The following is a 21,529-nucleotide window of genomic DNA, read 5'->3' on the forward strand; positions in this document are numbered from 1 at the left end:
TGCCTGGACTGTATGAAAAGTTGTCAGCTGAGGCTTCTTTCCTGTACAATAAAATAGACTTCCTGTCTCCTGCTTGTGCTTTGCTGTGATCAGCAATGGCAGCGTGCTCCTTCTCCCCTCCCTTCCGTGACTATCTCCTCTCAGTCTGTAGTGTGGACAGCTATGGAAACTGCGCTGCTGTGGAGCCTCACTCCACAGCTCATTCTGTTGGTGTGGCCAGTAGGCTGAGGTGAAACGGGTCAACAAGGACAATATATCATGGGAAACCATCTGGAGCCAGTAGACCAGCAGTTCCAGTGCTTCAGTTGGAAAGGGGTATAATGTGCCAGCCTGGTTTCTCTTCTACAGCCAATTACCCATTTTACCATGGTTAAAGTTTATCTAGGTAACATAATGTAAAATTAAGAACTGTCAAACATCCTGCTAGACTAGACTGTGGGTGCTCTCTCTCTCTCTCTCTCTCTCTCTCTCTCTCTCTCTCTTTCTCTCTCTCCATGCGGCAAACAATGGGGAAAATTCTGGAAGTGTTGCATCTCCCTCCCATGGGAGTCACACTATTATACAATATTAAAAGCTGTAGGCCACTGTTTTCCAGATTATTGGAGATCTTTTGTTCAAAACTGTTTGACATGGGCAGACATTCAATCAATGTTCATTGTTCATGTTGACAAAATGCATACACACAGTAATGTTTTTCATCAGGCATGCAGTTCAATAAGTTAATTGCGGGGTTGAACACACCAAGCTGGAGTGAAGTGTAGTGAAATTATTTTATTCATGTTTTAGGACAAAGGTTGATTTAATCCAGGCTCATAAACCATCTCAAAAGTATGAATGTTGATCTTGGATCAGCGTTGCCATTTTTAAAGGTCCATAATTATTTTGAAATGTAAAGCATTTGTACCACTAATTTATCATCCTAACATAATACTAGAGTTTTATAAACCAGGACCGTTCAATGTTTGGCGACATGCTTTTCTACTGCAGACAGGCACCAAACCCACCCACTTCAAATAACAAGTCTTCAGTGAATAAATGTAGCTTTTTTTCCCCCCAATTATGAGTGGAGTACCCCTCTTCCGGACAGACGCAGACATAGTTTAAAATAAATGAGACCACTCATCCTGGAAGCCATTTTAATAGCATAAACAGAATCTGGATATTGATGTTTCTTTCAGGGCTTGAGAAAGGTGTAAATCAGGCCTTGGGGGGGGGGGGGGGTCTGGCATTGCTGCAACTCCCTTCAATTAGTTAATAGTCTGTCTCATCCACACCTGCTTCCCCCAGCTTTAGTGCATCTTAATCCCCTCTCCCCCGTCACCACAGAGCGGTGGTCTCCACTGCAGTCTGTGTGTGTCTAGGCACCAGCTTTGAGGGGGGCCCATTCCCCCCTCTGCGGGAGAGGAGAAGACTTATAAGAGTGAGCTTGCTTTTCCAAGAATTGCCTCAAGGATGATCAGAAACAGGATTATTTTGAGCTAAAAAAAAATCAAAGATGGAAGAAAAGAAATGCGTCCACATCCAGAACATATTGGAGCACATCCCAAACTGCAGGGGAGGGAAAATAAAATGCATTTAAAGGATGTTGCTTGTAAATCTCTGCTGGGGGAAAGAATTTCTGTTTTCTGGGAGAATGTTGGCTAATATTCTGCACCAGTGTTTAGTTGCAGAGTTGAGGACAGTTGTGTTTAAGAAATGTCATTTTAAAAAACCACGAAGGAGAGAGAAAATACAAACAGGCCGCAGGCTTTGTGAAATGAGCATGTGCTGCCTCATGCTCTCATTCTCGTGGGCACAAGTGACCGTTGGTGAACTGTGCCCAATCACCCGGCACCATAGCCAGGGAATGGGCCAGTTATACACAAGGAGCCAGGGTCAGGGCTGGATTACAGTAACTTCCCCCAACTCTTTAACCAGAATCCCACTGTCAAGCTGTGTGTTAGACCTGCACACATGTATCTTGACTGTCATATGAAAGCAAGGAGCAGGAAGTTTTTACTTCTGAGAGACTTGGATTCGGCCATAATTCAGTCCCGCAAAGCCTGTCGCCTTTCAGAGTGATTGATACATCCAAATAAACGCTTTCACCGGCACTTTGTTGATTATGATCGACATTTGGTGATGTTCTTGCATGTTAGATACCCTCTGCTTGCCCAATGTCTTAACATTTAAGGCCTTTATATGAAGTTTGGGCTCCTCAGAAATAGTCTTCATGGGTGGTCTTGATTAAAAAAATAAAAAGAAAACATTCATGAAATTCCAAGCTACAAGTAACTACTTAAAATAAAATTATAACCAAATACCATAATCAAATGTTAACCTTCAACATGTTGCCGTTTCAATTTTTATCAGTGTTTTTCTGAAACGGCCATTTCTTCCAATTAGCAGCGAGTCTGAGCCACTAAATCAAACGAGGGGAGTGAATGGAGGGTACAGTACGGCCCATAAAGCGGCTCGTTCTCAGTGCCTCTATCAGCGGGGCAGCTGCGGGAGATTTAACGGCCATTAAAACCGCGGCAGCGTGACCTCTTTCAGCACCTCCGCAGACGCACGGATCTCTCGCCGTTCCAGATTTACTGCCGCGCTGTTCACCTCTCGGAAAAAGGCAGAGGCATTTGTTATCGGAAAGGACGCCGTTCCGGCTGGCGTCTGAAAGGCCCCGGCGGGGTCTCCGCGGGTGATTAGACCATGTCGTTAAGGCTCGATTAGGGGCGGGTGGATTTTCAATCAGCCAGAGATACGCGCTCGCTCTCGTCCACGCTGGGCGACACTGCCCTCCCAGTAAAGGCTTTTTAATGGTGCCTGTTCCTCGAGTCAGGATGAAGCTTGATGCAGATACCCCAGGGGATGGTATCGGGTAATTACTGGCACCCTTTCAAATTCTCCCGAGTATAACTGCCACCTCAGTCGAGCGTGATAGTCAGACACGCACAGCCTGTTGCAGCTCGCCCCTTTCCCACAGGTTTGAAGTCTTAAAGGTACAATAGGTCATTTCAGATTTCTAACGGACAAAAGAGGAATTGCAGTAACAAACACCCTCAAGCCGCAAAACTGTTTATCCCTCCCCCTTCTCTGTGAACGCGCTGACGTCGAAACCCCCCCCCCCCCCCCCCCCACGCCATTCGCTGTGGCAATTAGAACCAATTTTCAACCAGTGAGCTTGAATTATTGTACAACTATACAATGTTTTGCTACAGAGTGTCTGTGGATCAACTGTATATTTTCAAACCCAGATTTAAGGACTATAAACACAGGCAGAGAGTGACTCAACGTGTCGGTGAGCCTTTTTCAATGATAGGAAGGGATTACCAACGGTCTCGTAACAAAAATCTTACCTATTGTACCTTTAAGTTGCACATGGCGTTGCTCTATGCGCTCACAGTCACAGAAGTTAACCTCTGTATAAAGGAGGACTCATGGTCCCTGATGCCTTTAATGGGTGGAGCTTCCATGTGCTGTCAATCACTGGCTCATTTAAACCAAGGAAATGACTCTGCTTAGCATCGAAGCACGTTGGTTTGAATCGCTCTGGTTCTGCTTCGTAGCACTGTCACTGTGGCTGCCTTCCAATGTTCTGCCCTCAAACTTCACCCAGCAGGATGTGCTACATCACCAAAATAACACCAATACACACTAGTTGACCGGGGGGGAGAGAGTGAGGGTGGAGAGGGAATTGTTTTTAATTATTTGAGTTGTGATGAACTGGCCCTGCACTCAGACATTTGCCACAGGAAGCTGTATATCTGCCTGATATTGTTTACTGTGCCTGTCTTTGTGCAAGTCTTGCATATTGTTTCTGATTCTCTTTTCACATTTTGTGGGGCATAAAACCTTGCACTTACATCATTACTGAACTAAATTTGACATGTTGTTCCAAATTTAACAGAGCTGTAGTTATACCGACACAAGATTATGATGAGGCACACAGTCAGCGTTGACATGTGCAGGATTCGACTCCAATCTGTGAGACTCATCACCGTAGTGAGGACAGTGCTCCCACTTTAGGACCTTTTGTTCCTGAGAGTCGATGTGTACGAACTGTAAAAATAATTTAGATGCATATCTACTGGGAAATATTAATTTGCTCCTGCATTTTTTAGCTTATGAGCACGTTCGCTCCTTGGAAACAATTTTAATGTTCTTTAACTGGATCTGACACTCCAAAAAAAAAATGTTAAGCTTCCTGCTAAAATGCTACGCAGCAGTATATAGCATTTTTACATGGTGTCCCATCACCTGACATGCACCGCTGTGAGACAGCTGCACTAGTGCTTTCCTGCACCTCGTAACTTTTCCGGCTTTTTCCAGTGTGTTCCTAACCTCGGCATCTGACTTGGAAAACACGGCAGGGCTGACCTGGATACCGCTACACAGGCACAGCTGACCCCCAGGGGCCGGCTCTAAGACGTGACGGCAGGCCCCGCCTGTCTCGCACAAGCGCTTATAAAGGTGCTCTGAATAACCCTCAAACCACCATAAAGGTGAGTTCAGTTCATCAGTCATGGTGCCACCTTAAAGAGCAGACTAAGTGATGTTTGACAAGCCCCGTGTTTTCAGTGCTGCTGGCCCACAGAGAGCGGCTGGTTAATTGAGGCAGAAAATTTACAGCCTGTTGGTAGCCGCCCTGGCTGAGAGGTCATGGGGCGGATTTTGGAGGGTGTAAATCACAAACCCTCCTCTTTGTTCCCTCTGTCCTGTGGGGTTCCACTTGAAAGATTTCTAGTAATGGTCACCACCCTTGTTGAATATTCATGTGAGGGGCAAGGACTGAATGAGCTTTGGCTGCAAGTAATTGGCTGCTACAGTTGCATGCGGTGATTAGAATCAGAAGGCTCGTTCTGAAGGGCTACTGAATATCTTGCCTTCAGAACAAGCCTTCGGTTTTCAACAAAGCAGAACATTCAGTACCCCCCAACCCAAAAAAACTGAACCTGATTCACCCTGCAACCATCCCAGAAATTTCTTGTTACCACAGATGCATTATTTCTGCTGATTTGGCCTATCAGAGGCACTGGCCCCAGAGAATTCTGGAAGGTCAACTCCAGCACCTCTATAGGAGGGTGCAACGCCTGGTTGCCTGGCTGCCAACTGCAGGCCTTCCCTCTGGCCCCAGAGACTAGCAGCCTTAGCAACACCAATGAGGTGCCAAGTTCCTGTACAGAGCGTTTCAAAGCAACTAACAGTAATTCTGTGGGAAAAGTGAAAAGCACAGTTGGTGCCAGGCACCATTGTTGCAAATGAGCTTCATTAGGCCTCCGTAGGATCCGTATTGGCATTGATGAGTAAAGTACACACTTTTCCTGAGCTTCATTTAGCACATAGCAGGAAAATGTTCCAATTAATGAAGCTACACCTATGAGGTTATGCAACGTATATGTATGTACACCAGTGTGTATCCTACATATATGTTTTTCACTGCAGAGAGCATCTATTTGTCTTTGTTTCAAGAGAGAAATAACACGTTCTTCACAGGACTGCAAAGTCTGCCCCTCTTAATAATGCATAGGTGAAAGTTGGCTCTCTCGCTGCCTGGTGTAGATCTTCGGGACAGGATGGGGCTTGTCCCAGGAGACCACCCCCACCCCCCCGACTCCCCACCAGTCCTGCATTCCTCTCAGGTATTTACTGACGACCCCCCACTTCCCACTCCCCCTGCAGCTCACAGAGCAGATCAGGTGTGTTCAGTTTACCTGTGGAGCCCAACTCCACCCGGGCACATCTGGACCCCAAATTCTGGACTGTCGTTTTACTTTTTTTCAGGGCCGTTGCCATGGAAACGGCGACACCAAATGTACTGCCTAAGGGAGGCTTTTGTGCTTTTCCCCATCATTTGCGTCATCTCTTCTTTCCAGAAAACACTTCAAATGAAAATTACAGTATTACCTCTACCTTAAACGGCACAAAAAAAAAAACTACCACACATTTAACCAGTACCCTGTGCTGAATTTGAACATACCAGTAAAATGAGTTCTTATAGACATAGTTTCATGTATAGTTGAAGTCCTTGAAAGACTTCTTTTAAAGGATCAATTTCTGTTCTTAAAAAAAAAAGTCACCTCGTTAAAAAAAAACACAAGCGGTGTTCAGAAGAGGTGTCTGTTCTTGCAATTATGCTGTATGGTAAACTGTCTAGGCTGTAAGCTGAAATACACGATTGGGGCAAATTCCTTGTTTATATAGTTAGAGGAACAACTTGGCAGCGCTGGGCAGTATCTGCATGCTCTCTGGTTTACTCACATTCCAGACTGAAGCAGGTAAAAAAGAGACTACAAGCAGACATCTTGGTCACACTGCGCATTCAGTACGCAGGCGAGCAGATCGTACTCGCGCCCGGGCAGCTCTGACTGCTTGCGTAAAGACACGGTGTTTGCCTTTGGTGAGACGGTAACAAAAGCACATGCCCTGGAGTAAGACAGGAAACGCACATAAATCATCACCGCTGACTGAGAACCTCGGCAGTTTTTATTTTTCGGAGGAACAGTCCTCTTCCTTGTTCTCTTTCAGTGGGGCAAAGTAATCAAACCAGTCCGGTCGGCAAAGGGAAAAAAAGTGGGAATGGGAAAATCAAGCTGAAAATTCAACTTGCGCCCAGCGGAGTCCAAGGCTGTTACCGTAACAACTGAATGCCGTTGCTGAAATGGCCACACGAACACCACGCGCCCCTCCCCCCAGATTACTCTCTAACCCCCCCCACACACACACACCTCTGCTCCTAAAATATCATCTCCCTTCGACCTGACGCCCTGAAGCTGACTGGAATGCAGGGGGCAAGAGGAATTTGGGAAAGAAGGGACTGCAACATGATCCCTTGTTTTGATTTAGGGCCAGTGGTCAGCATGAAAACAGGACTCTGGCACAGTCGAATCAACCCCCTACCCCCCAGAGCTGGTAGGGCCCTTGATTCTTCATGAATTCATCATATTTCATGTTTTTTACTCAATTTTTCACCCCAATTTGGAGTGGCCATCATAATTGTAGCCCTGTCCCGTTGTTGGTTTCTTTCATTTGGAAACACTCACACTTGGATACATGAGCTGTATAATCTAATGCACACAGCTGGCTGCCATTTGTGTGGTTTAACTGGAGCCTGAAGATCATTTATACATTCATACTTTCATGGAAAGAAAAAGTGACAGGCAGTGTTGGGAATAGCAGAGTTACTTGATGGACTACATTTTCTAGTGGTGTGTTATAACTTTACGTCTTCCAAAATCAAGTTGCTTAAAAGCATTTAAGCATATTATTTCAGTTTCAGGGTAGCATGGGTAAAAGCTACCCATTACATATTCTTAGTCCAAGCAGGTTTTTTAATAATTTTAGAATAATAATAACAAATATTTTCTTGTGAGTACCATCCTCTGATCACTGACACTGACCTTTTCCTTTTCCGTTTTGGTCTTGAGAAGGTTTGCTTGCACAAAAAGGTGGAAAAATAATTCAAAGCTACGGGCCAGTGTGTGGAAGTACAGTTCACAGGGTTTTTTTCCCCAATGGATAACAACGGTTTTACATTTTGGTTTTGCAACACGGACCAAATTGATTCTACAATGTAATTTTATGGTGAGTTGCACTGTTATGCTCAAATGAATAACACGAAGACAAGTTAAAATGACATGCATGTTTAAATATTTGAAAGTTACCACATTTCATAGCTCATTACTAATGAATTGTAAATATTCAATGCCTCGATCATAAAAACCATCCAAGCTGCACATTCCTAGTTTTTTTAATAGACAAAACCACTCTTGTGTATGTGTCAGCCTCAAATGACTGTGGTATCTAGTTACTGTTAGCATGGCCACTTAAGCAGCTTTTGCCTCATTGTCCCATTTTTATCACCAATATTATGCGCATGACAGAATTATTCAAGCACGTACTGGTTTTTATACGGCTATAGCAACTCAGTAAAGGCAGGCTTTATTGCTTAATTCTGCCAGCGTCTAACGTCCGTGCTGTCAGAACCAAAGCCCTAGTGCTGTTTTAAATATTAATGACATCTGTGAACACAATTTCAAAGACTCAAAGTTCTCAAAACTGAGAACTTTTTCAGTGACCATTGGCAAGTAATGATCTTTTGTCTCGCACAGTACCATACTTTTTGTTCAAGTCAAACTATTTTCAACAGAACACTTTTTAAGTTTATATTTCATTTCAATTGCACAATTAGCCACACAAACTTGAGCTGGAAACTTTTTACCTTTGTTTCCATATCATAAATGGACAGATGTGAGTAAAATAAATGAAAGTATATTTAAGTGTGCCTGGGTCTGATGTTCCTCACAAGCCATTTGTCACGGATATGCAATGTGACTGAGATGCAAGAATGAAACTCCTTTAAAAGTGTGCATCGATTATATCCCCATTTAACCAACACCAGCCAGAGTACACATAGGAAAACTGTACAACTTGCATGGACATTGGAGTTAAAACCAAGATTGGGCCCATTGTGAATTATATAGGGCATACTGACATTAGCATGATATTAGAGTGTTTCAATAAGAACTTCCTGAAGACAAAAATAAATTGAGGTACAAGTTATTAAAGCTTGGCTTGCTTAAATGCTAGCACTATAGGCTGGATAGTATATGCTCAGAATAGTTTGTGGCTTCTGCTTCATTAATTCATTAAAACCATTTTTTCTGTAATCGCAGAACATCCTGAGGAGAAAAAGTATGATGAACTTTTATTCAGTTCATTCTGTTTAAGACCAGGATGTTAAAATTTTCAAAAAAGAGAAAGTTTCAATAAAGATATTATCTGTAATGTCATGGGAAAGTTTGGAGTAGATCCTAAATTTTTGGAATTCTACTGTTCCAGTTTCTGTCATGTTAGCCTGAAACCTTTTAGAAGTCAATGTTTTCTAGCATCAATCTTTGATTAATGTTTGGGCATCCAACAAAACTCTTTGCTGAGGTTGTAGTTTACAAGAGGACCACATTCACAGGTAGTGTCCTTTAAATATAATCTTTTTATAGGCTTGATGCACTCTGACTTTTCACCTTAACTTGATTTGATATGCCAAGTCAACTGTCCATTCACCTAACGTGGACAGAGGTGAGAGATTTCCTAATTACTTTTGGCTACATCCAAAATAATGGATTATAGAATGTCTGACTCAACAGTGGCACACAAACCTGGCAGGCAAAGGCATAGACTCCAGTCTGTTAGTCTTTAAAGTGTATTCGTGACAGTATTCTCTAAGAGGTACTATACCATTAAAACTGAATCTAATTGACTTGGTTTGTGTGGGCAAATCAACAATGGGCCTTCAGTGGGGCTAACCATGGTAAAAGCACTCCTCTTCCAAAAGTTAGCGGGTGGTGTCGCTTAAAGTGAAAGTCAAACAGATTAATACGGAGCTTTCTGTATGACACAATCCACCATATATCATTACAACGCTCCTGTTCTTGGAGATTCACAGCACTAATTGAGCCGACAAAAGCAGAACACTAGGCTACATTTGAAGGGGTGCCACAGAAATTTGCAGACGACCACCACAATTGTGTCCTTTGACCATAATCACTTTATAGTTGTCGCGCTAAATGAATCCCAATTAAGCAGCCTACATGCTTCAGGCTCCTCGGATTGTCATTGAAAGAGCTCTTTGAAAGAATGAAGCCCTTTAATACAAACAATTTAACGGTAGTTATTATATACTCTCAGAAGAAAGGGTTCCAAAAGGCTCCTCTGTGTCTCCATAGGGGAACCTTATCTTGTTCATCGGTTCTTTGTTTGGCAAAATAGTTCCGTCTGGGAGCTATACACTTTTCACACCTACCAAAGAGGGTTCCATAAATAACTAAAAGGGATTATCATATGAAGTATTTTTTTCTGAGCCTGCATAACCTAGTTTATTGTGGATTTCCACAAGCATATAGCCATAAAATATGTTCTTGGTAACAAGGCGATTCTAATGACTACAGTATGGGGTTACGAGGGCCGGTTCCTCCATTTGTTTTCATTTTTCTTTATAGCTAAAAGGATTAGTCGGTTCAAAGGGGTTCCTAATTAGCTCTTGAACAAATGCCAACATATAAGGCGTGGCGTCACACAGTAGGAATAGGACGATGAGCGTCTTCAAGAAACTATGTGTTTTGAATTTTATACCAGGGCATTGACACTGCAAGTGTTCTGATTTTTGTGTTCATTAATCGAACAATAACTAGACTACGTGCACCTATTGCATGTTCTAATACATTATAAATAAAAACCAAAATGGGCTAGCAAGGTTGACACACACTTTGATTTCGTTCAAAGTGAGCGAATCGTTTCTTAAATAACATGCATGTCCGGTAGAAATATAATGAGAGCTGACAGCTTTTGCTGACAAACATTGGCCTTTCTTTTTTCATACTTGCCAATCCAGTGCCTTGTACGGTCGGAGAAAGGGACAGTTGGCCACTTCTTTTAAGTGAGACTAATCACCACTCCTATGAGTGGCTAATTCACTGGCATTGCTAAGTACAGGGTGGTCTGGCAAAGAAGGTTGAACTTGCAAAAAAGTTGAACCAAAAACATGACAGTGAAATAGGAAAATACATTTAAAAAATAAATATTTTGTTGAATGCCTGTTGAAAATGTCACTCGTCATTACTTTTTAGGATTAGCTCACAGTAACACATTACACAGCTCACTGTTTTTAGTTAAGAACGTGGCCATTATGGTTCCAAAATTCCACAGGTGTAGCCTGACAGAACGAGGCAGCGCAAAATGATGATCTGGTGAACTGAACGCTCGGTTAGCAATTTACAGGAAAGATGCTGACCTGAATTTGGGATTCATGTGTAACAGTGTCAAGTATAATAACTGTTAATCAAATAATCAGTAACTCACACCGTATTATTTTGATCGCATGTAGGCCTACTATCGGATTGCCATGTACTTGTAAATTTTCAGAGAAACTCAGGAGGGCGGCATGAAGAAGGAAATTAAACGCATCAGTTAGCTCTTTGTGCGAAAACAATACATTTCATTGTACCTCTCTCTTATTGAGGTGTAATATCCAGTACCGCTTCCCAAAGCGATTCATTGATATCTTCGGTGATGTGAAACGTTTGTCAAACGCTCCAAACACACATTCTTCGATTAGAACAACTGTTTCTGACGTGCGGCCGCCGTTTATCGGGATGTTTTCCCCCAATCAGTATATTATAGGCTGTCCTGTGTAGGAATGTGTATGAAGAAATATCAAACTTCAATGGCAGGACCGTGCACATTGTGATGCTAGAGGTAGTTTGTGCAATTGCGACTACCACGTTTTAGCCTACCAAAGTCATGCATGACTCAATGGTTATTGTGTGCTTATATATGCGTTTACGAAGATACATGTCTACCACACACAGTATGCACATTAGTATGATTATTATCGTATCTTATTTGCATTACCTTCAAAGTCGGACAAAATCCCCTCCAGATGGTCATTCACAGAAGTTTCTGACATCTTGAACTGCCTGCTTCCAGATAACTTTTGACAAATGCGTAATCGCCAAAATAATTTTTATCAGTTGAAAAACAATCTCCTCCTGGCATACAATATATAGTCCTCCCAAGAAGAAAAACGCTTCGGTGATATTTACTGCCTTTGTTGCGAAATAAAGTTTGGCCAACTGCACTCCACATCCGAATACGCACAGCAATACCGTGCTACTTACAGACCCTCCGTTAGAACTAATAGTGAAGTACCACTTCCCTTTAGGTAATCTCAAAAAACGCCCAGCCCCCTTAATCCCCCCCCCCAGACTGGTTTGTGCATCAGCTCCACGCCTCACCTACACCCCCTACATGGGGAACGTGCGTAAATTGTTTATTATCCCTTAGCAACCATTCACTCCGACCATTTTGTTCCTTAAAGATTATAGCAAGTTTGATAAAGTATTCGCAAATAAACATTTGACATCGTAGAGGCGTCCTTCGAGTCTCAGTCGTCCAAACTTTAATCCTGCTCGATGCAATGTCCCACCCGCCCCGCCTTTTTGTGTCCAAGGAATGTAGAGGGTTATAGTATCAGAGTAAATCGCATTAATTAGAATGGATTAGTACGATGGCAAAATTTCCATTGCGTTCAGTGTCTGACACCTCGCTCGAGATGTTAAGCTATTGCCCCTGGAAATTTGTGTTCATCATCCATCTTGTGACCCACGTTATATAAAAAATATAATACAGAATATAAAATCATTAACATACGCGTCCTGCATTTTTAAAATGCATTAATTACCATATGTCCACACGTGCCAATTGTAAATAGGATTTTAATGGCATACATATTTACATTTAATTGAGAAAATATGTTTGCATATCAAAGAGAAAGACAATATGCTTTGTTGCATAAACCATGTATTTTGATGGAATATGGATTCTAGATTATAGTGAACAAAGAGTTTATTAGCTTTGTCTTACTAACACATACATCTGCATTAATATAATGTACCATAGCAAGTTAAGAAGTGACTGAACACTTGCCTGAACACATTGCATGCTGTGGCCTATACACATAGTGGTTTGACATGTTGTGTGTTCTGGAGATGCTCTTCTGCATACCACTGTTGTAATGTGTGGTTATTTGCGTTACTTTCAGCTTCGACCTGTCTGGCCCTTCTCCACTGACCTCTCTCATTAACAACCCGTTTTTGCCTGCAGAACTGCTGCTCACTGGATGTTTTTTGTTTTTCACACCGTTCTCTAGAGACTGTTGTGTGTGAAAATCCCAGGAGATCAGCAGTTTTTGAGATTCTAAAACCAAAGTCACTTTGATCAAATTTCTTCCCCATTCTGACATTTGGTCTGAACAACAGTTGAACATGTCTGCATGCTTTTGTCCATTTAGTTGCTGCCACATGATTGGCTGATTCAATATTTACATTAACAAGCTGGTGTGCAAGTCTACCAAATAAAGTGCTCACTCCATGGCCACATAATCATGGTCTAAACGTTTTCACCATGTGTATAGTGAATCACATTGGCCCTATAACCCCACAATGTATGTTTTTGTAATCTGCCAGTGTGCCATGTCTGTGTGCAGGCAAACAGACATTCACTTGATGGGGTCGAGGGAACCACAAGGACTGGTTGTGACTCACTTGGAGGTCTCCTCAATTCTGAGCAGATATTCAGCTTGGAATGTTTTAGGCTGAGAACTTCATCTCAGCCATTGTTGAAGTCACATACTGTTCTGATTTGCTGGCCTGTTATACATATTCATGAAGGTAGCAGGTGTGGTTGTCAGGATCTCCATGGCTGGCACACCAATACAGAACTTACATAACATGCAGGTATGGAGAACCAACTGGATGTTTTTTTAGGTGATCTCTGACAGAATGTGACATCGGGAGGAAGAGGCGGGAAATTCTGGGAAACAGCCATCCTGTGATGTCACAGCCTTGATCCCTATCAGTGTTTTCCTGTGCCTTAGTAACTACCTCAGGATTTTTTCCTGTTACTCTCCAGTTACTTCCTGTTCCCCCTATCCTTTGTGGGTGGATCTCCAAGGGCTGCCTGTCTGATGCAGTTTTGATATTGGCTGTGCTAGTTTGACTTCTCTTGTGAAATTCCCAGAAATGCAAAATCCAGTATATCAGCCTATTACAGCCTATTGTGTTCACATTTCAGCCTGATTATCATTTAAATGTGACTTTTCTTATTCTCAAAATGTATTTGTTCAGCAGATGCCAAATGAATATTTAGCTTGCATTTATTTCCTTTCTCAAGTCATTATTCATTTATATTACGGGCTGTTTGCTGTTTCTCACCTAGGTACTAAACTTGCGTCCGTCTTTTTAGAAGCCCAGTTCTAAAACTATCTAATCCATGTCCTAACCCCCATGAACAAAAGTTAACAAAACTGCTAAGATTTGAGACTCGAATGCTACCGCAGTACAAAAGCTGGTGCTTAGATGTCCTATCAGCAATGATATTCATACTTTTCTCCCCCTTTTGTTTGAGAGAACAATCCCCCTCATTGTGCACCATCGCTGTGCATTTTTTCAGGAATATTTTTCATAACCACTGACCTTTTTTTTCCATTTTTCTTCTGAAGGGCACAGTCTGAGAATAGCGTCAAAAGGAAAAGAAAATACTGGCCACTCCTCAAACTGATTATTTGTCCTGAAAGCTGCTGTGGAGCAGATACAGGAGCAGTGAAGGCTGAAGGGTGGCTAAGAGCCAGTGAAGGCTAGACTCTGGGCTATTTGCATTGTCATGAAAGTAATTTATCCTCATATATGTATCAATGTAAATGTACCACAGTTAGCTCATTTTCATCTGTAGTCCCTAACCTGCATGCCTTTGGACCGTGGGAGGAAACCCACACTGACACGGGGAGAACATACAAACTCCACACAGAAAGGACCAGGCGGGGCTCAAACCCAGGACCTTCTTGTTGTGAGGCAACACGACAGTGTTACCCACTGCACCACCATGGCGCCCATTGTGCCATCAGGACTCATAGAAATTGGTGCTCTGACTGGGCAGAGCTCACCATTACTGGAATGTGTGTCACAGGGCAATGAGCGGCACACAGTTCAGGCAGCCTTCAGTGTTCCTGTACTAGGGGGCTGGGTCGTGAAGTTTGCTATCAAACAGCCCCCAATTAAAAGCTCCAAGTGAGTCCAGACACCATGTGACTGAGTACCCATGCCTTGTACCCCCCTCACGACCCCGCCCTATCCAATCCCCCTCTTCCGTATGCTGCGAGGTCTGGCCAGCGGGAAAGTTACCGTCATTAGCCATACAAGACTGGAATGGCTGGGGATTACTGTCACCAGCCCTTAAACATGGTCTGAGTGTGTGTGTGTGGCTGTGTGTGTGTGTGTGTGTACGGGTGTGTGTGCTTGCGTGTCAGTGTTTTTTCTTTAGGGGAGGCTCAGTCAGACTGTGGAGGTGTCTTATGAAGAAAAGCTCTGTATTATTACCTGAAGTGAAGAAAGAGAGAGAAGAAAAACAAGGCTACTAATTCAGGAAGTTCCTGGCATCTGAGTTTTATTAATAGGTTCCTTCCAAAGATATTTGCAGAGCACCGAGAGCCTTTGAAATGGAGTTAGCAAAACGCCATGCAAAAAGGAAGTTTGAGTGAAAACAAAAGACTTTATGGAGATGCCTGAAGTACAAAAGATAAAGATCGTTCACTGGAAATGGAATCCGACATAGTCCTCCAGGTTAGCAATGAATAGTTTCACAAATAAAAACAAAACAAAAGATTTGAAGAACATTGTTTGTTTGAATGAACAAGATGCTCCCTATAATTATGTATTACATAATCACACACTGTGTTGTATTGCATCTCAGCACATCTGATACTACGTTAATCCTACTGTACTTACTCCACTATGTTCATATGTTGGTTAAATGGGCAATGTCACCAGGCCTATACACAGGCAATTACCAGGAGTGTACTGTATTGCACCTCTTTTTACATTAATCTGAAATTTTTACATACGAGAAATTACGGTTCACACTTGGCAAAAAAAACTTTATGAAACTAATTACACAACTACGTTTTTTTTTTTCTGTTTGTCTTGTACTTGCTGATGGAGCATGGATTCTGTTTGACTGATTATGAAAAGCTTTCAGTCATGATTGGTGAGAGCATCAACATTTTGAAATGTAATAGTAGCCATCCTATTTTATTTTATCTCCAGTAAAATGAACACACAGCAACCCAAACCGAACCCTACTCCACCCTCTCCTCCCACAGGTAATGTTTACTCCTGCCTTGTTAAAGAGCAGCATAATATATGCTGGCATGTGGTGTAATGGGTAAAACAATTTCCTCTGACATGTTGGTATGTGGCCACAATGTTGATGTTGGTTTCAGTTTTCATTTAACAGCACATTCTGTGATTTCTGGGTTTCCCTGGAATGGTATGGAATTTATAACACTTTTGGCCGGACTCGACATAAGGCGCTAATTTGCCTGTCCATTAATCCAACTGAAATTTCTAAACTCTCGACCTCCACCTAGTGCCCGTTCATTGTAAAACAGCACCAGAGGTCTCCTGTGCATGTTCTTTAGTGTTTCCAGCCGATATCAGTCAGTTTAGCAAGCACCTGGAATTCAATTTGGCCCTGAAATTCATACCGAGTTTTTAGATTAAAAGTTCCTTGAAAATGAACTTTAGCGACATTACATTTTTTGAGAGTGAAAAAGGCCGACTGGTGGGTCTTTATGAAACCAGCAAAGCACACAGTAAAAACACAACCTCAATCCTCCATGACATGCTGTCTATCTGTCATTGACCGCTTTGGGGCCGACATAGCCTCAGTTGTCCCTGATAAGAATCAGGCCTGGCTTCAGCATGGCATTTCCCCCCCCACCACCACTCACTCTCACATGTCTGACCATCCAGCCGTGCCGAGGTGATGATGGATGGGATTCTTTGGGAGAGGGAGTTGCCCTGGTCCTCTCTAACCTGGCTGAGATGCTCGGACACGTTTTGATCAAATAGTTTCCGCGCAGGCTTCCCCGGGTCCCTCCATCAGAAAAAGCACTGAAGGGGACAATTAAGAGAAGCTCCTACGAGTTAAGTCAGGCTCCTCTGGACAATGGGTGACCTTCGCCCTTTGACCTCACCCGGCCTGTGGGACGGAGATAAGAGACATTCAGCCGGGTATGCGCCCCTTGGGAACTGGAGCGAGCAGTTAGCAGGTCACATCTGCTGTAAGCGCTGCGGAGATGCACACAGCTTCAAGCTACCTGAAAACAAGCACTAACAGCATTATCTGCTCAGGGCAGGTTTCCCCTGTGAGTGTGATTACCTCCTTTTAAACATAATGAAGCTCTCTCACACATTCACTCATACTGCACACACTCGCTCATTCTTTTACTCACCTGCACACTCACACACATGCACACATGCCTGTGCAAACAGTCACACTTGCAAATACTCACTCTAACACTCACAGACAGGGGCACACACACACACACACACACACACACACATAATATTAATCTCTGGGCAGTGGTCACCTCCTAAACCTGGACAGGAGCAGGAGAGGCCACCTGTCCTTGTTCAGTTCTCCTGCAGGGCCTGTCCAGGGTTACCAAAATTATCCGTACCAAAGCTCCGCCCGCATTACAGCTAAGCAGCCAACCACAGCAGTCCAGACCACCATAACCAATCACAGGCCACATACGGGAACCCGCAAATGATAAACTGTCGGGATATATTCAGTGTGAATTTCATTTCATTGAAGGAGTCAGGCGAAGGAGTTAACTGCGACCTTGGACATAACCTACATAGCGCATACAGTAATAAATCACGATATAGCCAGCGGAAATCAGACCCCCTGCTCTGCCCAGGCCTGTGAGAGAGCCGTTGACCCCATGGCAAAGGTGTTAAAAAGTTCCCAGGACTCGAGTCCAGCTGCTCAGCCCAGACACCCATAGCTATAGCATTCATGTTGATATACAGGTCAGGCCTCGCTCTGTTAATTACCAGCATTAGCATTAGCAGCTCTGGACCACCAACACATCCTATAAAACGGCCTTGGGAGGGTAAATTACCCTTCAATAGACATTAAGTGTGTCTAATTAAGTAGAATTAACTGCTTGTTACAATTCAGAGTTTGTAAATAAAGTTAGGATGAAAGCCTAGTATGCGGTTTCAGACCTCCTGCAATATCAGACCATATCAGTGCATCTTCACACTGCAGCAGTGAATGGGTCACTCACCACCTTTTAAAACCATCTGTAAACCCACAGCCTACTATGTTATATGTTTTTGTACTCACAGCTACTCTCAGTTGTGATGCTGATGACTTTGTATCAGCTCCGCTCATTGCCTAAGCCTTTATGTAAATGCATCTTTGTAAAGTACTCTCAATAAGAAACGTTGCTAAATGCTTTAATGTGAATGCCTGTGACATATTTAATGAGTGAACGCCTTTCCCATGTGGTCTGAGCTTTGTTCATAGATGGAAATGAATGGTTTTATAACGCTATGTTATTGTATCTGAGTGTACAATAACTGGGCAGTGCACAGCGTGGTTAGACTGACTGTCTATGGAAAGGGTTTAACATGTTTGTGGTTGTATCTATTGACTCGCCTAAATTGCACTGTTGTGTGCTAGTACTGCAGGCTTTGGGGTTGTGTCAGTGAAACCCCCTTATCCAGCAAAGCTGCACACAGCTTATGTTTTACACACCTTCTCAGTTTATACAGTTGAATGCTTACTCAAACAGTTCAGGTTTAAAACACCCGTGCTCAGAGGTACAACAATTGTAAACCTGCCCTGGATTGATACCAGGCAATCCCCATTTTTAACATGGACAGCTACCAAACTTTCATGGATGTTTATCTTGTTTTAAAAGTTTTAAAAGGGCCTGCCCTCCCACCGTTAAATTATTTAATCCAGAAAAAAATTATAATGGGAAAAATACCAGAGCGCCAACTAAAGGACACTGTAATGCACCTAGGCATATGACTAAATTCATATGACAAGTTATCACATACCAGGGACTGCAACAACTATTTTACATTTTTTTTAAATCTCTAACATAGGTTTAAAACAAACCGGTTATGTACCCACACATAATATTCCTCTGGTTCCTGTTCCCAGGAGCTCCCCCTTCATTGTGCATTTTACCCTTTTTACTGTATCTAACTTTTTATTGCAGTACTGTTTGTGATCTGTCTTGGGACTACAGATAAAATGTAGCAATTGTGCGGATTATGGCACATTTACATTGATGTGTAATGCTCATATGTTGATTAATCTGCACTGTCCCAATTTAATAAATAAATAACCCCCCTCTTTTAAGCAACAGCCAATGGTGATTTTGTCAGTGGTCAGAGTGAGTTTAGTGAAGGTATAGCTTCCTTACCCTGAAGATGGCAGATGAAGATTTTCCCAGTTGGAAGAGGTGTAAAAAACAGTCAATTCTAACAATTTAAGTCAAATTTAAACAATCCTTTTGTACATGATGTATTTCACTCTTTCCCGCTACTGAGACAATCCAAGCACCCCCTGGGATTGTAATACAGTACCTCTATTTGCGTAGCTGGTCGTTTATAGAAATAACATTTAATTTAGGGGAGGATAGAGATATATACAGTCAGACTGCTGTGTCTGTGAAGTGCAGTCAGAGTTACTCTGAAGAATTGGTAGTCTGGGCGTTCTCGTAGAATAACAGCACAGAGGTTTTGTGTTCGGGTATCTGTGGTCACTTGACAAATTAATGCATTTAACTTCAGGAGTTGTAAATCTGCCAAAGAACCAGCTTTTTAAAATAAGAAAAAAAGAGAAAAGTATGAAATCCATCACATAAATTATTTTTAAAACTACTGCCCTAATGGTTACATTTAGTCAAGACTGCCACCTATTGGTGGATTGGAGTTAAATGAAATAATTCAGCCACTGAATTTATGCACATGGTAAGTACTACACTGCAGTGTTGTATGTTACCTTGACTGAGTATTTCAGCGCAACAGTATATTTTGGTAAATTATAAATGCTTGTAAAACATCTTAGTGAATAACATAAGAAAAAAGGCCTACCTTCCCCCAGTATAGTCACTTACTTTACTAACCCTGTTTAGTGGATAATCTGGCCATGCGCATGACATCATAGCAATCCTACAGAGCCCCCCTTGTCACCCTAGGTGAAAAAATGAGATGAAAACCTGTGCTCTCCTTGGCAATCCAGGCGTTCCCTTTGTCAGTCCGTAACCTCAGTTTCGCAATCTGTGCGTTCTGTTTGCCTTTGCAAAACAGGGTGCAAATTGACAAACCGAGTGCAGTTTACAAAACTGAGGGCAGAGATTTCCGCGTTTAAATATCTTTTTAACCCTAGGGTGACTAGGGGGGCTCTGTAGGATTGCTATGTCCATACAATCCTCTTACCAGGAAATAGCAGTATTTGGTGGATATTTGTTTGTGTCTGGCTATATTCTGGCTATGGTGGTAGACCAGGCCTTCCTGCTCGGTGGATAAATTCTCAGCACAGGAACAGTGCATCAGAAATCTCAGCACAGGAACAGTGCATCAGAAATCTCAGCACAGGTAGAGTGCATCAGAAATCTCAGCACAGGAACAGTGCATCAGAAATCTCAGCACAGGAACAGTGCATCAGAAATCTCAGCACAGGTAGAGTGCATCAGAAATCTCAGCACAGGAACAGTGCATCAGAAATCTCAGCACAGGAACAGTGCATCAGAAATCTCAACACAGGAACAGTGCATCACAAATCTCAGCACAAGAACAGTGCATCAGAAAGCTCAGCATGGGAACAGTGCATCACAAATCTCAGCACAGGTAGAGTGCATCAGAAATCTCAGCACAGGAACAGTGCATCAGAAATCTCAGCACAGGAACAGTGCATCAGAAATCTCAGCACAGGTAGAGTGCATCAGAAATCTCAGCACAGGAACAGTGCATCAGAAATCTCAGCACAGGAACAGTGCATCAGAAATCTCAGCACAGGTAGAGTACATCAGAAATTCTCAGCACAGGTGCACTGTACCAGAAACCAGAACTTGAATCTTGTACATTTTGTTCTGGATTTCCTATTTCCTGATTTAGAATCAAATGACCCTGAACCCTGATGGCTACTTCCAGTATGTTTTGTGAACTGTTCTAAGATGTAAGAAGTTTCTAAATTAATGGCAGTAACAAACATGGATCGCAAAAGAAAAGGAAGGAGTATAATATAGTATGACTAAAAGCCTGAATGACTGGCCACATTAGGCTAGCTGGTACCTCAGGTCTGTTTCCAGGATATGCTTTCTACCCAGTAGCTGTGCAGTTACAGTATGTGGACCGACGCTAATGTCCATAATGTATGTACTTAACAGTACAATGTCAAGTCATTTCCTCTGCAGTTGATTCCCTGACGTCAAAGAGAGAGGGGGAGAGAGACTGAGACAGAGGGGGACAGAAAATGTCACTTCATTCTTACTTGAAAACTTCGGACTCATTTAGCTTTTACTTTTCTGCCTCGAGAAGGATTTTTCAAGAAAATCTGTGAAATTATCCTGCAATTTTCCATTCAATTTAAAAAAGCACAGAATTGCTTTCTACAACAGTTTCAGCCAGTTAAAGACAGTTAAAGACAGTTACAGCCACACAGTTTTCATATGATAATATGTTCTGGTGTGTTCGATAAATGTACAATCTCCTGAACAACACTGGTGCTCTCAACGTCATGGAACAAGGTAAGCGGAGGGAAGTGGCAAGTGTTGATAACACTGAGGTCACGGAGTGAGGTTGTGGAATCGAATTAGCCCAGAGACATGAGTGGGCTGGATATACAAACTCAGGGCGAGGGCAGCCACAGATGCAGCAGTCATAAACGGACATGTGACGGTGCTGCCCCGGAGCTGCATGCCTGCTCACAGCTAGTGTGAGAGGGTCTGCTGTATTCCCTATGGTAGGCATAGCTTTTCACACTTCCCCCCATGAATGCTGGTTTTTTGCTCATTTATTCAAAACAAATTGTTCAGCTTTTATAGATGTCTACACTACACTATCAGCATGTAAGCCCCCCACTGGTTTTACTTGTCCATACATAATCTATATATATTTATTAGTACAATGTA

At 42.6% G+C, this 21,529-nt stretch overlaps 1 protein-coding gene across 1 annotated transcript in view; it reads right to left on the bottom strand.

Annotated features, from left to right (window-relative positions):
- The window catches only part of septin12 (septin 12), a 67,244-nt gene extending 55,595 nt beyond the window's left edge, over positions 1-11,649 (bottom strand). Inside the window, exon 1 of the mRNA XM_061224395.1 lies at positions 11,386-11,649. Within this exon, the coding sequence (XP_061080379.1) occupies positions 11,386-11,440 (55 nt within the window). The 5' untranslated portion in view covers positions 11,441-11,649. The remainder of the gene's footprint in view (positions 1-11,385) is intronic.
- Between the last annotated feature and the right edge of the window lie 9,880 nt (positions 11,650-21,529).

The sequence above is a fragment of the Conger conger genome, chromosome 16 (assembly GCF_963514075.1).
Source record: "Conger conger chromosome 16, fConCon1.1, whole genome shotgun sequence".
NCBI classification, from domain to species: Eukaryota; Metazoa; Chordata; class Actinopteri; order Anguilliformes; family Congridae; genus Conger; species Conger conger.